We start from the raw sequence: 15,639 nt of genomic DNA on the forward strand, positions 1-15,639 counted from the left end.
TAAGTATTTTAAGTCTTTGAGAACTGTGAACATTATCTTTAAAAATGCAGCTGCATCTATAAGAAGTTATAAACACATATGGGTACCTAATACCAGGATCCCACACTCCACAGTTTTCCATGTTCTGACCTGTTTTTAACTTATTCCTCCCGTGTTTCCCTGTAATATGAAACTTGATTATTTTGAGGCGCTGAATCACCAAACAGCGTCATGTTCTGTTTGGCTGAAGGGCATAAGCAATTCCACTTTTTCTATTTACTTCTGTCTATAAAAAGCTTCTTCTGCATTAGAGGAGATTTCTGTTCCTACCGGTGATGCCTCTTGCACTGTGTTAAACTGCCCTGTACTGTGGAAAGGCCACACATTTCCCACAAAACATTTGGGTATTTTTATTTTCCAGAGAAAATGTTTATGGCACCAAATTGTCGGCCATTAACGATGCAATGGTAGGTGTTATGCTCGTCTGAAACCTTGCACTGTAACACCCTACCTGTTTGTTCCTGGCCTTGCCCCTTTGCAGAGCTGGGTGCGTGCCATCGGCAGAGCTTCACCTCTTCCAGCGGGAAACAGGGCTAAGGGGAGAGAGATGACAAGGAGAGCAGGGTGGCAAGAAGTGATAGGGGAAACTTGAGGATTCTGCAGGGAAAACCCCTGCTGCTGCCAGCTGCAGCAGTCTCTGTCCAGGGGGCAGGTCCTAACTCTCAGCAGGACCAGGTGCTTTGGCACAAGGAAGAAGCAAAGGTTTGGGATGGTGGGAAGACTTGAGCCACAGATTTCCTAGGGGCCATCAAGTAGCCAAACAGTGTCACAATACTTTGTTATTGGGAATCTTTTCTTCAGTAACAAAATTGTGAGAAATATATTGAAAAATATACTGCCCTTGGCTATTATCTGTCATATAAGCTAAAGAGCATACAGAAGATTCTTCACCAAAAGGCAGAAGAGAGCCCCAAATACTGGGCAAATTCCTGTGTCTTCAGGAGCAAAATATTATGTTGATAGTCGAAAATTCTGTGGATTTCTAGAAAGGTCCAATATGGCTTCTGCGTTGGCTTCTTGATTATGGTGAGGAATCACATCCCAGTGGCCACTGTTGGTCCCATAGAGCAGGAACATGGGAGCAGACTTATAATTTTGGTGGGAGAGTAGTCAAGCTGCTGTATAATGTAGGTAGCAACAGGTTTTGGTCACCTGTGTAAAAAGTGCTGTAAGGCAGGGTAGGTCTCCGAGAAGTAAAGTACTCTCTGTAACACTGAAATGAAAGTTGTGTGTGTGTAGGTATATTAATCATCAAATGAGATGCAACTTTTGAAATACCAGTATGAAAAATGGGCTTTACACGTGTGAAACTTGCCAAACCACAGAGGAGCATGGTGCTGTTGTCTGATGCACCGTCAAAAGCGGCTCTTCTGAAACCACATAATCTTGTAGAACTGAAAAAGACGCTGTATAAATTGCTTAATGCTTCTAAAAATAAGTGTGAACTACTCAGCCCCTCTCCAAATTTTAGCAAGTCAACCAAATACTGCACAGTCGGTAAGCGTGTCTAACACGCTGTGCCACAACTGGTGACTTACTATAAGAATTACATGAAGCATGCTAAATTCGGAAAGGCTGCTTATAGCCGCACACCCAAAACGCGGTCCCGCACTGACATCTGCCCCCGATGAGCGCAGAAATCGCCTCTCCGGCGGGGCTGCAGGTCCTGCAGGGAGCTGGCGGCCGCCCGGCTCCCCTGCCAAAGCCAACTGTGGCGTAGCCAGAGAAACGGGCAGCAAAAATAGAACAGCAGGATGGCTGCGCGTGGGCGAGGCAGAAACCACATCGCCAGCAAAACCTCCCCGCGTTATTTTAGGACCGATGCAGACAGAGGCCGTGGCGTTTTGCTCTCTTTTCACAAAACACTCCCCGGGGGAGGGTGAGGAGGGAGAGGGGCGCAAATCCCGGGCGAGGACCGTCCGCGTCCCGCTCCTGCCCTGCCTTATTGCCTCCTCCCTGGCGCATCCCCACTGGCACGGGCTGGGCAGGGGAAGGGGAAGGGGTTAATTGCGCTCGAGGCCGGGCGGCGCACGGAGGACGGGCGGCGGTTTGAAAGACAGAGACTGGACAGCTGTGTTTGCTGTGGTATTTTTAAACGCATTAATGCAGGCTCCAATCACCCGGCCATGCTTGACCTATTTTTGGCTCAGGCCGGCCATTGTTCTATTTCTGCCGCCGCTGGGCCACGAGGGTGTCAATTCAAATGCAAATGAGTTATCGCTGCTGCTCCCGCCAACTTCGCCCAGCGCCTGGCCGAGGGACAGCCGGCCGGCAGCGGAGAGGGGCGCGGGCACCGCAGCGCGGGGCTAGGCTGGGGTCAGCTCGGTTAAACCCTCCCTGTCCCTGGAAAGGTGGCTTATTCGCTTTGATGGTTTGTTAGAGGCAGTTCCCCCCACCCCCCCACCCCCCCCCCCGCCCTGCCAGGAAGCCCAGAGATATTTCTTCATTTCTTCTTCCACCTGCCGCTGGCTGCCCGAACGCAACTGCTCCAAGTCGGCGGCAGCGCTCAGCCCCCCGCACGCTCACGGCTCCCTTCCTGCGGGCGGGGGCTGCCGGCACTGGATTTGGGCTTTTCCCCTCTCCTCATAGATACTTGTGCAAATGCTTAAACACTGCTAATTGCCGAAGCATATTATCTTACAACCCTCGCTGGAGGAGGTAGGACCGCAGAGGGTCGTGCCCGACGCCTGTGTGCAAGTGCAGTGATGAATCTCTTGTGTAGCTGAAGTGCAGACCAGTTGGAATATGCTGCAGACAATTTACGAGAGTGAATCGTGTTTTTCCTCAGATGGGGTTTCTGGACGTGAACAGCTCTTGGCTCAGCAAAGAATGCACAGTATGATCAGCTCAGGTAAGAGACAGCTCCGTGCCTTAGACTTGAGTGGCTGACCGGGAACACACAGCCTAACATGACAAGAAAACACCTTTCCTTTTAAGAAGCGACTTTATTTTTTTTTTTTTTTGTGGGCTTTATCTAAGTTGTTGTTATATAATTCTGGTAGTATATTAGATAGCAGCTGCTTCTTTTGCCAGGAGTTTGTCTCCTTTGGTCTGCTGCTTTCCAGACGCAACAAAATGCTCACAACTGAAGTCGAGTTTGGGTTTCCTTGTTTGTTTGTTGCGTGATTGCAAAATGGGGCTGATGGTACAGGCTTGTTCACAGGAAGAGGCTTCCTCAGACAGACCTTGTCAGGAGGCTGCATTTAGATCCCCTCATAAGCAGTTCTAGGCATGTGTCTATTGTAAACAAGATCTGCTCTTTCTGTGAGTTTCCTTTTCTCTAGTTTGTATATGAAGGAGGTTTAATATCAATCCCTTTCTCTTTTCATTACAGTGCTACTGCAAAATGTCTTTAAACTGCATAGTTTGTTTTGTTCCTTTAAAAATATTTGTGAACCTGGCAATGGTAGTTACATGTAATGAGTCACTGAGATGTAAATTGGATGTGTTATTTCACAAAGGTATTTCAAAGCTGCTCAGAAAGAACACTGCATATTTCCTCATGTATTTCCAGCTACCTTTGCGTTTTCTAGTTTCTTTCTTAGCTGTGTTTGAGACCTGCTACTGAGGATTAATTAACTTGGTTGAATTGTTACCATTTAATTTAGATGGGCTAAAAATGTCAACATTTCAGGTTGTCTACTCTGCCTGTTCTCTCCTAAAGTCTGTTAATTCCAGTTCAAGTTTTCATTAGGATGAAACTCTTGTGTATTAAGGCACAGTGTTTTCCACTTTACATCTATTTAAACCTAGGTTTCTGACTTTGTTTTTCTGAAAGTGTTAGTTTTACAGAAGATCCATATGTGGAATGCAGGGCAAATTGTTTGCATGTATTTTAGCCTTAGTTTGTGCCCCCTTTGCAGTTTTCTTTTTCTTTCTTTTTCTTTTTTTCCTTTTTGTTTTCCTTTTTCTTCTTTCCCAAAACTTGACTGACCTCAATTTTTAAAGATAATTATGTGTGTAGGCCATACCTCTCTTCACATATTACCTGTTTTGGTACACCTGTTGAGCCTATGTCTGTTTTTTAAAAACTGTTTATTTTCCTGCTTTGTAGGAAAAGAGCTAAAGGTTTTACTTGTGCTCCTTTCTTACATACAATTTTAGATTGTTTATCACCCATTTCAGCTCCTGTCAGGGACACAAATCAGGTGAAGGCAAGTTTATAATTACGAACAGCGAAGTTCTAGCAAAGACTGTGGGTAAGAGCAAAAGTTTTCCTGGAAGTGTTACAGTTCTTCTGCAAAGCCATCTACAGTGTCAACCTCTTGTTCAAGAATTGTTGCTTTGCTTTATTGCATTTCCTTAGTTTTCCTGAACAGCTCAACAGGTGTCCAGTGCTTTTAAATTGGTTACAGATAAGGCTGCTTGTGTCTTCTGTCTCCTGTTTGGCTTTTGTTATTGTTGTTGTTACTAAAGTTGAAATTAATGGTTCACAAGTGAAAATTTTGGGGGCTTATCTCACTATGCTACCCTCTAACTGCCAACTAATATAATAGCAGTTTTTTCATTTGATACTCAAGAAAAGGAAGTGCTTTTCTGTAAGTTTATAGCTCTGCTTGTCTTCATTGAAAATAAGAGTATCATGTAACTTGATTTTCATCTGATAGTACATTAGGTAAGTCTATATAACATTCACAATTTCCCCTGTAGTGCTAAGTAGAGTGGGGGGGGGGGGGTTAGACTAAAAACAATCCCCACAAAAGCTTATTCAAGAACATTATCAAGATAAAAGATGTTTAAGTATATATATATATGCATTCTGTAGAACATAAAGTATTCCTCTGTGTTTCAGCTGGCCTTTAAAACACACAACTAGACTACAAGTAGTTGACATTATACAGTCTGCAGTTTCAGTTCATGTCACATGAAACCTCAAAACCTGGTGCTGCTCTTGGTTACCTTCGGCTCTCTCAAGTTCAGCATCTTGCAGGATCAGTGCTGGTAACTTTTCATTGTTTCCATTTATGATGGGAAGAAAGAAAGAGCTAGGGTATGACAGTATGCACTAGCATTTGGAGAAGCCAGAAACAGTAATTTGAATTTTCCTTTTCACAATGCCCTTACTTTCAAGTTATCTTTGCTTAAATGTATGTGACTTATACTTAGGTTAAAAAGTTGCATATAATTAAGAAAATAACAGATCCCTGAACATTTGTGCTTTGCACCCTTGATATGCTTGCTCCAAAGACTTTGAGAATAACTTAAAACAGCCAACAACAGTCAGATTTTTTAGGTTTGCTGTTATCCAGATACAAATGCACATATATTATGCAACTGATTTTAAACTGGGCTGGAGAGATCCCCAAAGAGGACAGGTTCACTGGTAAATGGATTGGATTTGCAAAACAAAATGTCTAAGAAACTTCTGACAAGAGCAGGCATAGGAAATACTTCTGTCATGAGAATCAGTTCTCCTGGTATTCCCTCAATTACTGCTTTGCCTGTCTGTCTCCATCCTTGCTTGTAAGTCATACTATGAATGAGATGATCTGGATAGGTACCAATCAAAAGTCTAATTATGAATGGAGCAATCTAGATCGGCGCTGACTCAAGAAGCTGTGTAATTTGCAGACACCTACACCTTACTGCAGAGAGCAGTTTCAGCTATCTTGAGAAGACGGAACTGAATTCTTCCATATGGTACTGTTGCTCTGAAATGCAGCAGCAAGTGCTGCGCATCTTTATTTCAGAAAATGATGTTGATGTATTCTTATTTGATACCATAGTTGTTTTAAATTATCTTTCACAAAATAAATCTGGGGTCTAAACCCTCTTATTTAGCTGGAATTATTGTTTATCTATTCTGTCCCTTTTACTTTACACAAAAAGGCTCATTTTCCAAGTGTGTGTAATGCCACAGTGGATCCTAACATTCAGCTGTCCTCTGATCTTTCTACAATACAGGTAAAAAACTGTAAGTCCTTGAAAAAAGGCATTTGGTGCAGCTGAGTCCATGGGAAAAACACTCATTAAAATGTAGTTAATAAATAACCAATGCAGAACTACATTTCTCAAATAGGTAATAGTTGTGTGAAGGAGAAGGAAGGACGTATCCAGTCCTGGTATTTGTAGATGTGGGACTTTAGGAAGTAATGCCAGCTTTTGGTGATTTAATATACAGTGCTGGTTTTCAAAGAGTAATGTTGTTAAGTCTTCTCGACTGTCCATATTTTGATGTACAGCCTTGCAGTATCCTGCCTGAGTTCCACCTTGTTTTTTATTGGATAAGGCATTCTCTACTTCTTGCCCAAAACTGTTGTGTTGAAAAATCAAGAGTTCAAGGAGGTCGTGAGCTTAAAGCTTGGCTTGTCAATGAGTTGACAGGTGACCTGAGCAAGTTACACAATCCTGCTTATGTCAGCTAATCCTTCTGTGAAACACAGCAAATGAGACCTGTTAGGATCAGGAATCGATAGAGCAAAACTATTCCAAAGGGAATAGAACAGTTCAGAATGACTAATTCGATTGGCTTAATTCACCTACAGGCTTGTAAAATGCCTTTAATTTCACAAGTGTCACGAGTGGATGTAGTGAACGCTTATTCTCTGAACCAGTCAGGAAATATAAGCTAAATGTAAGCTGTGTCACTTGAGTATAAATGACAGAATTACTGCTGCATGCATCATGCTGTACATGGGTTGACAGGTCCTCATGAGCAATCTTCCCTCAGTGAACCCCACTGTGCACAGTTTGTCTTGTATATTGTCTCTATCATGTGTCTGCATGACCTTGTGTACACGTGGTTTTATTTACACATGGATTTATATTGCCTTCAGGGAAAGTTCTTTGGTATTTGCTCTTTTTTTTTCTTTTTTTTTTTTCCTGAACAAAACCTGTACCTGCTCACCTTTTCCTTTGGACAACCTGCAGAAAGCAAGCACTTAGAGCTTTGCTCTTATACTCCTGAAAAACTTGAATATTTGCATATCTCAATCAGGTAACATAAACTTCTGACAGTTGCCAAATGTTTCATTTATGTTATCTCAGGCAAAACACTTTGGAGAGGGCAGAAAGAATGAGAGTAGATGTTCTGATCTTTGTGGTTCTCTTCAGAATAATGAAAAAAATTGAGTGTGGAAATTCAGTATAGAGGAGTTCTGGATAACAACCAGAGTGGCTTTTTCAATCCCTGTTGTAAAGGTGACATGCAAAATAATCTGCTGCTTCATAGTAGTAGCAGAAGTATTTGAATATATTGTTAGGGAAGTGTAAGGCCTTAGCCATATAAGTTAATACAATGAGAAGAAACAAGCAACATGGACCTGCAGGTCTTATGTAGTTAAAATCTCAATGATTTTGAGCAGAGGGCCTGCAATGTATGCTGGACAAAACTTTGGTTATGAATTCAGTTGAACAAAAACAAACTAAAATGGAATGAAGCTGCTTTTACTATTTTATGTTTTGAGATGACATTGAATACAGACCAGTGTTGCCAATTTCATGTATCTAATGCTGTAACAACTAAGGCTATAACATTGCCTCTTTTTTTTAATTTTTTTTTTTTTTTTATTCCAGTGGCAGCTTCTGATGCTATGTGGTTACCTGATGGTCTCGGTTTGTATTAGGGGGTATATTTACAGGTTGTGAGAAAAGCTTGAAATTCAAAGTACAAGACTGACAAGAATAGCAAGTTAGAAAAGCTGGAAAGTAAATAAAAGACTATGCAAAACATTACTTCAAAACCTCTTTCAGTGCTTTTTAGAGACCATTAAACACTGCATTTAGTACAGAGGCTCTCTAGTACTGGTGCTAGGATATTAGCTCCCCTCTCTTCAGTGTGTTGAACTAAATCTCTTTATTGGAAAATAGCCTTTTACTTCAGTCATTTATTGCTTTAGCTGTTCAGCTTTATAACATGTATTGGTTTGCACTGCACTCAAACACAGCCAGTCTTCTCTTCTATAAAACTATGTGCAGAATACATTTAGTTCATTAAGGTTTGCACTTGATATGTGGAATGCTTGTAACTCTTCTACTGCCAGAGCTTTAATCAGACCCATGTTTCTGTGCCGACTGCCCAGCTCCTCTCTTCTGCCCTATCTTTGCAGAGAAACCAAAAGCTAGGAGAAAGCAGAAGAGATAGATAGCCTGCAAAATATGCACTTTCATTTCAGGTTTTGATGTAGATGATGGGGGAGATTTCAGATGATGTTGCATTTTAACCTTTCCCAACTACTGCTGGGGGTAGAGCAGTACCCCAGTTTATATGTTGGGTACAATACAAAATACCATAGAGAAACCAATCGGCAGATATTGTTGTTAAACACATGGAAATCTAAAATGCCCTGTTCTGTGGATCTCTTTAACAGGCTGACTCCTCTGGGTCAGTTATTCTTAGCCTAGTTATTTTCATCTTATGGCATTACAGGTCTAAGATTAGCCTGTTAGGCGTTATCATGCCATCTGAGTTACCTCCTAATATAACTGTACACCGGAATGATTATTTATAGACAGAGCATTCTGTCATTTTTGCTTTATTTCTGGTAGTTTAAATAAAGAGGAGCAACATTCAAGAAAAACCACAGATTCCTTCCTGCTGCCAAAACAACATGATAACTGCCTGCTGAGGGGCAGGGATATTGCTTAAAATGTGTGCTTGCAGCAGATGCAAACATCTTACCTCTCCTAAAACAAGATACCTTCAGGGTACCACTGCTTCTGTCTGTTCTGGAGGAGGGAGAGGGGTGACAGATTGATGCACCAAATGACAGAGCTGAGATGGGGTTGTGGCTGCTGATGAGAACAAGGATAACCAGGTGCTATTTTTAGAGCTGGGCTCTGTCAAGCTCCATGTTCAGTGTGAACATGTCACATATGCACACAGCTCCTCCAAAATGGACCCATCTAGTTTTGTTACATAAAGGTGATGTCTGCTGTACAAGTGGCCTTCTATGTGATTTTCACAAGACATAACAGGAAGCTTCAGCAAACTGACAAATTTTTGGTGAAGTGTTCTTCATGATTGCTGCACAAACATTTCTGCTCAGTGGAAAAACTTTAAACCTAAAGCAGAGTTGTCGTTCGAGAGCACAGTGAGGCTCATTCTCTCCTAAGGAAATTCACTGGGATCTTTGTGTTTGTATGTGTATAACGAGGAGGAAGCTTTTAGCTTTTAGTGGTGGTTAAGTGAAAAGCAGCAAAAATAGGAAAGTAGCAGATCTTCAGCTGGGTGTCAGTGCAGCTTCTGCCTGCGGTTGTTGCTCAGGAAGCAGGCAGCTGACAAAATAGGGAAATATTAATGGATTATAATTATCTAATTAATTCCATCTCTTTTAGCTGTCTGCTCTAAATAAATGGCATGTTTCTGTCTTTGTGCAGATTCTGTGTGTAATCAGAGACACCTGATTTGTTGTATTTTAAAATGTTACTGGTGTAAAAAGGCTTGCAAAATCGGTGGAAGCCTCTCCATGGTTGAATGATATGGTGCTGGTTTAACTTCCATTATAAAATAAGCAGGTTTTTTTTTTTTTTTTTTTTTTTTTTTTGTCTGCCTGGCAGTTCTGCAGTTCTGTGCATGACTGTAAAGGTACTTTGGCATTTCATATAATCTGAGCATAGCCAGCACATCTGTTTTATTTGTTTGGCATCTCAAGGTTGTAAAATCCTTCCAGCTTGTGGAGTATACAAACATGATGAGCTCCAAGAATTCAAGCCTTTTGCAGATGAATGTGCTAGGAATGCAGGTTGCTTTATTCTAATGATAACATGTTCTTTCTAGTAATAAGACTGAATATCGTCAAAGAGAGACAGGAGAAGTAACGGAATGAATTCTTTGAAAATGCCAAATATATAAATAATGTTTTTACAATCAAAGACTATTGTTCCTCTTTCATGATCCCTGTGGTTGAGGTATGCATGCCACAGGGAGGAACCACAGTTATTCAATTTCAATGAAGTCTGGAATGGAATAATGAGCAGGCCTAATGTTAATTTAATAATTTCCCCCAATTGTTCTGTTCTTAATCCAAGTTTCCTTTTTCTTTCTTGATGCCCAAGGCCAGCACCTTGTTGGTGCTGTGCAGTAACAATATGAGAGAGAGCAGGGAAAACAGACTGTTAGTGCTTAATCTTACACAGAGACTCTTTTTGGAGTTTTGTACTCATTTAGTAAAATGTTAGTGTTGGCCTTTTTATTTACCTATTCATAATGCCATTTTTTGCAGAGACAGTAAGTTCTTACTCCTCTACATCTACCTGCTTGATCTCTAGTTAAACATCTTGGTTGAAAATCTTGGTTGAAAATATGTATTTTTCCTAAACCTTGTGAAGTCTTTTTTTTTTTTTTTTTTTTTGACAGACACAAAAGTGTAAAACTCTTGAACTCTTCAAATATTTTGTATTCCAATTTGAATTTGACCTTGAAGTTTTGAAGTGCTTAAAAGAATATATGTATTGCAATATCACAAAGAATCATAAAGTAAAATACCTAGATTTTTTTAGATTTTATGCTAACATAAATAATGATGGAATTAGTATGAGGCACAGAATGGTGTTAGAAATAGCAAAAGGAAAATCATCAGTATTCGTATTTATACTGTCTTTATATTAGCATATATTTATTTCATGTAGGTGCATAAAGGACAATATAGAAATTTCTAGGATGCTTCAAGAAGCTCATCCTAAAAATCCTTGCACAGCAGCTGCTGAAATCTAGTGGGACCTAAATTCAGGAGAGCATTTTTCCTCGGTCTAGCAGCTCTCTAGCCTGTGTCATGCATATGCTCAAAACTGTTCCAGGCTCCAAAAAGACATCCACTCATTCCCATGCACACATCAGAAAGTTTACATCCTTTTATTTGCTGTCACTCTTTCTCCTACAGGATCTATTTCACAAGAGGAAGAAAGTTTTGCTCTATTGTCTCTATTAAGTATTGTCAGTAGTTGTCACAATCATAATTCCACAGGATATAGTAAGTTTCACTTAGGTTTTCTCAAGGAGTATGAAAGAAGGACTGGCAGAAGATAAAGGTTTGAAGAACTTATAAGAGAATTTTATAAATGGAGTAGTAGGGCAGAAATGAGCTATACAAGCACTTCCTATGTTAAAATGCTGTTGTGAGGGAGGGTGGGAAAGGCTCTGAAGATGTAAGAGAACTATGTGGGAGGTGGAAACCAGGGGATTTTGAAGCACAGTTCTAACTGTCCATGAACACAGGAAAAATATAGTTGAAAATAGTTAAGAAAAAAATCAACTGAGATGATAGAAGTTTCTGCCAAAGAAATCTCTAATGCCATCATGAAGAATACATGGAGAAGTATGAATATTTTAGAATCAACAAGAGTTGTTAAAAACAACCCAGGGCTGTGTTACTCTTGTAATGACACATAAGCTAGCATTCAGGGATTTCTCTTGCCATTGTAGAGATTCTTTTTCTGTTTTCTTGGTCTGAGAATGAGGTTTGTGAGAAGGAGAGGTATAGGACACAGATTTTGTTTATGCACATACTGCAAATTCTGCTGCATCTCACCATCCTGAACTCTTTCCCTCCAAATGTAGCTTGGCTTTCCTGGAGAATCTGCAGAGCAATCTCAGCAGAGCTTTGTCACGAATTTCCATCCCTGTGTCAGCTGTACCATTTCTGTATTGCCTTTTCTTCTTGACCTAGTAGGAAATTTTTTGAGCTCTGTGCTGATTTTCTGGTTTGTTTGGTTTTTTTTCTTCTTGTGCCAGTGCATACAGGGTGATAATGGGGCATCTGGAGGACTTACTAAGAAGGGAGATTACAAATGCCAAAATCAAAGGAGCATGGCACAAAGAAATAAGGAATGCTAATGTCACCAAATTGAGTAATGGTGATGCTATGGCTGATCAAGGATACTAATACTGACACAGTTATTTTGTTTAGAAAATATATGGTTAGAAATGGGAATATTTAGAAAAAAATTACCCTTGGGCTAAAAAGTTTAGCCCTCATCTAAGAAAGAATACCTCTCTCTGGTTACTGGTCATGCATATCTACTTGTCATTGGTATGCATTTACAAAGATGTATATATATATATTTATGTATATTGCCTTCACCGGTCTTACTCTGCCTCTCCTCACTCAGGAAACTCTGGTATGGCTATATTAAAACCTTCCAAAAATTTTGGGAACTCTGGTTTTAGCAAGTTAGTTGAGATAGGTTTGGATGAGTGCCTGAAGCAAAGTGGTTTTCCTTCTGCAGGCCCAGTAGCCCACCAGAGGGAGATGCATGTTCCATCAGTCTCTTCATCCATCTGCCATTCTTCATCTGCAGATACCAAAGGTGTGCAGCAGCACACGTTTGTTCCCAAGGCCTCAGAAATTCATTCTTAAGGATCTGTCTTTGCTATTTCTTCTAGGGAATACTGTTGCAGGTTTGTTCTGGTAGTGATTAAGGGATCTAGGTGCATGGCTGGGTTTAAAACATTTGCCAAATAGTCTTTAGTGTTGTCCTGCAGAAAGACATGAGTGAGTGTAGAAATCTGGACTATTCCTTTCTTCTGGGCCCTCATTCTTCTGTCACATCACTTGTACCAACACAGGTATTCATGTGTCCATTGAAGCTGGTGGAATGAAGAGCTGATTTTGGTTAAAACATGACCCCCTGGCCCCCGTGGCACTGCAGTGGGGGAAAGGAGGGTGTCATCCTTGGGGTCAGAGGGGCCAGGAGTGGGAAAGGGAGGCACAACCATTCCTCTCAGTTTTAGATATGGCATATGGTGGCCCCAAAATACGATAAACAGCTGCCTGGGAAATCATCTGGAGTTTTCACCTTGCTTCTCTCAACATTTTATGGGACAGAGCCTAAAATTTCACACTTAATTAGCACCTTGTTAAACTCCAGTGAACCACATAGCACTTTACCAGTAAGTATAATTTATGCTAATTCTGTCCCTTTGAAGCTGTCAATAATTTACCTTTCATCATCCACAGGGCGCATTTTATCTGTTAATGTGAAAGGAAAACACCCTAAAAATGTACCTTGTTTTGCATTAAGAAGAGTATTATATCTCTGTTGGCCTTAGCAACCTGCACCAAAACTGTACTGGAACCAGTAGCTGTCTTCATCTCAAAGCTGTATCAGTACTAGTGCAGCATCTGTTCCAGGAGGGCCTTCATAGCTCTTGCATTTAGTTTCTGCTCCATTCTTTATTTGTCTAGAAAATATTTTACCAAACATTCTCTGGCTGTAGTGTCTCCTATCCTCTAGTTTTGTAACCTAAACATGCTTTGGTATGTCCTCAGACTTCTGCCTAGATAATCTGGAAATCAGTAGAATTCAAGTTATGGGAGAAGAAATTTTCTTTCATGTGATGCTGTTTCCTGGTCGCTACTTAGGTACTGTTATCAAATACTTCCCAATGTAAACCAAAGCCATAAAATAACTAACTGACATGCTGACATGTTAGCAAACGCAGATCAAAAGGACTGTATAATTTTCCCAGTTGTTACTATAAATTCCTTACTGAGTGCAGTTTCAAGTTGAAGGCACAGTTCGAGTCTTGTGGCTGGCACAAGGCTGTACAGGCATTTTTTGGATCAGAACCCTTCAAAACAACTGTGTTCTCCACAGTAACAGCCAAAGTAGAAGACGCCAGATCTGAAAGGAGGGAAATTTTTCACTGCTGTTGCTTTGTTGTGAAAGTCTGCATATCTGAACTGGTGACGGCCACAAACTGTGTCCCCAGTGGGACAGAGTGGAGAACTAGAAGCATTAGTTAGGGAGGATCATGTAGGAAATAGCATGTTGTGTCCAGCTCTCAGGAGATGGTATTTGACTAATTGTCCAAACCCTCAGTAGAGCAAAGAAAGCTCATCTTTCTCCTTAGACTAACACATTCAGATGCTGAAACTTCTGAATGCAATTATAAAGTCTACCTAAAAGACAGTAGTTACTTCTGCAGGAGGAAGGCTGTATATATTAATCTTACATTTCTGCACTAAATCTATTTTGTTTTTATGTAACCCTTACTTGCACTTCCCAGAAGGCCTGTAGTTATGCAAATAATTCTCATTTATAATACGGTTTTCCTCTTCCAATATAGATGGATGGATGCTTAGGTGGATATAAATAGTATGTGTTCCGTGCAAAAAAAGCATAGCAGCACAAATGAAAATCAGACTCTTTCTACTTATGGAAGTCTTCCCAAGCTCTTAATCATCTTAAATCCAATTAGTGTTTTCCTGTTTCTGACATGGCTCCCTTTGAGATGGGATAACAGAACTGGAATATTCCCAATGACAAAGCCTCATTGATGAATATGAAAACTTGCTTTTATCCTGCTTTCAGCACTTTTCAGTTTTGGATCTTGCTGTACATTGACCACATGTTGTCACTGAGCTGTCTGCAATGACAGCCATCTGTTTTTAAGGTTATATTAAGGTTAATGAAGCACAGTAAGGTATATTTCACTCATTCCTCCCAGTAGAAATTACCGTGCACATGCAAAAAATGAGTGAACTCTTGTATTTTGTTTCCCTATCACAAAGCTTTATTAGGACCTCTGGCATTCCTCAGAGCCTTCCATGAAATATCTTGAAGAGATTTGTTTCATCTGTGGTTTTAGCCCAATCAGTCTTTTTTTCATTATTCTTCTTTCCAGACCTCTATTAAAATAGCAATTACTGTTGCCTCACTGCACTATCAACCTTTTCTAAAATTCAAAAAAAATATTTATTTCCCTTCTGTTTTTTATCTTGAAAGCCATTTCTGATCGGCTATAGAGTTCTTGTAACTTCACATAAAGTTACAGAACAGGACACAAATTCCAGTGAGACACCTTGTGAAGGATGTTTTGCAAGTCCAGATAAGTCTGTGGACCAGATCCTTCCCTGGTACCAAGTGTCACAGCCCAAATAAAATCCAGGCCCTTTTCCAGTCACAGTCTTGTTAACCCTTTGAAAGAATTTTTTATGCTTTTGTATTTCAAAGTATGCATGCAATTAGAATTCAAAGCTCATAACTGCATCTTAAAAAATCAGTTTGTATCAAACTTGATTTGTTCCCTAAATGTCTATAAGATTAAAACAAATCAAGTTTAAACAAAAATTGGCTCAGTTGTGGCTGTTAATGGGGGATATGGTTTCTTAGAGAACATATGGGGAAAGAATATCTCTTTCCTCTTTTTCTTTTAAAATTGCATACATGGCTCTCATTTGGCTAGAATTATTTTTGCTAAGACAAAGCATTAGAAATTTTAAATTCAAAATAACTCGTTTTAAAAGTATCGGGAGATTAAAGCAATTACAGTAGTTTATGCTTTTCAATCTTGACTCGTGTGTTCACAATTACTGCAGTATAAACAGATCGTATTTTAAATGAACTTTTTTTTCACCACTCATTTGCAATCCTGTCTGTAGCTGTGGTCCAAAGAGTTTAAAATGAAAAGAAAATATAAAGATTACAAATCTGATATAAATACTAGAGGATAAAACATATGAAAAGGGATTAAGGGAGCTATATTTATAGCGTATAACAGAGAGCTCAAGGGACATAGGCACTGGCTATAAATAACTTCAAGGTAACAATATAAATGAAGGAAGGGAATTATTTGTTCTCAAAAGATGGTAAAGCATGGAATAGTAGCCTGAAGCAAAGAAAAGAATAGTTTAGATGTTAGAACTTTTTTGTCTCAGT

General features: G+C 40.0%; 1 protein-coding gene across 22 annotated transcripts in view; it reads left to right on the forward strand.

Annotated features, from left to right (window-relative positions):
- Positions 1 to 15,639, forward strand: part of HDAC9 (histone deacetylase 9) — a 457,908-nt gene that overhangs the window by 178,455 nt on the left and 263,814 nt on the right. For 10 of the 22 annotated variants that reach the window (XM_088162660.1, XM_088162739.1, XM_088162707.1 and 7 more), the window contains exon 1: positions 2,704 to 2,890. The exons of 1 other annotated variant lie outside the window; for it this stretch is intronic. In XM_088162660.1, the coding sequence (XP_088018786.1) occupies positions 2,785 to 2,890 (106 nt within the window). In that variant the 5' untranslated portion in view covers positions 2,704 to 2,784. 11 more of the 22 variants (XM_014894384.2, XM_088162701.1, XM_088162750.1 and 8 more) reach the window with 6 other exon arrangements.

The sequence above is a fragment of the Sturnus vulgaris genome, chromosome 1 (assembly GCF_052056855.1).
Source record: "Sturnus vulgaris isolate bStuVul1 chromosome 1, bStuVul1.hap1, whole genome shotgun sequence".
Lineage (NCBI taxonomy): Eukaryota > Metazoa > Chordata > Aves > Passeriformes > Sturnidae > Sturnus > Sturnus vulgaris.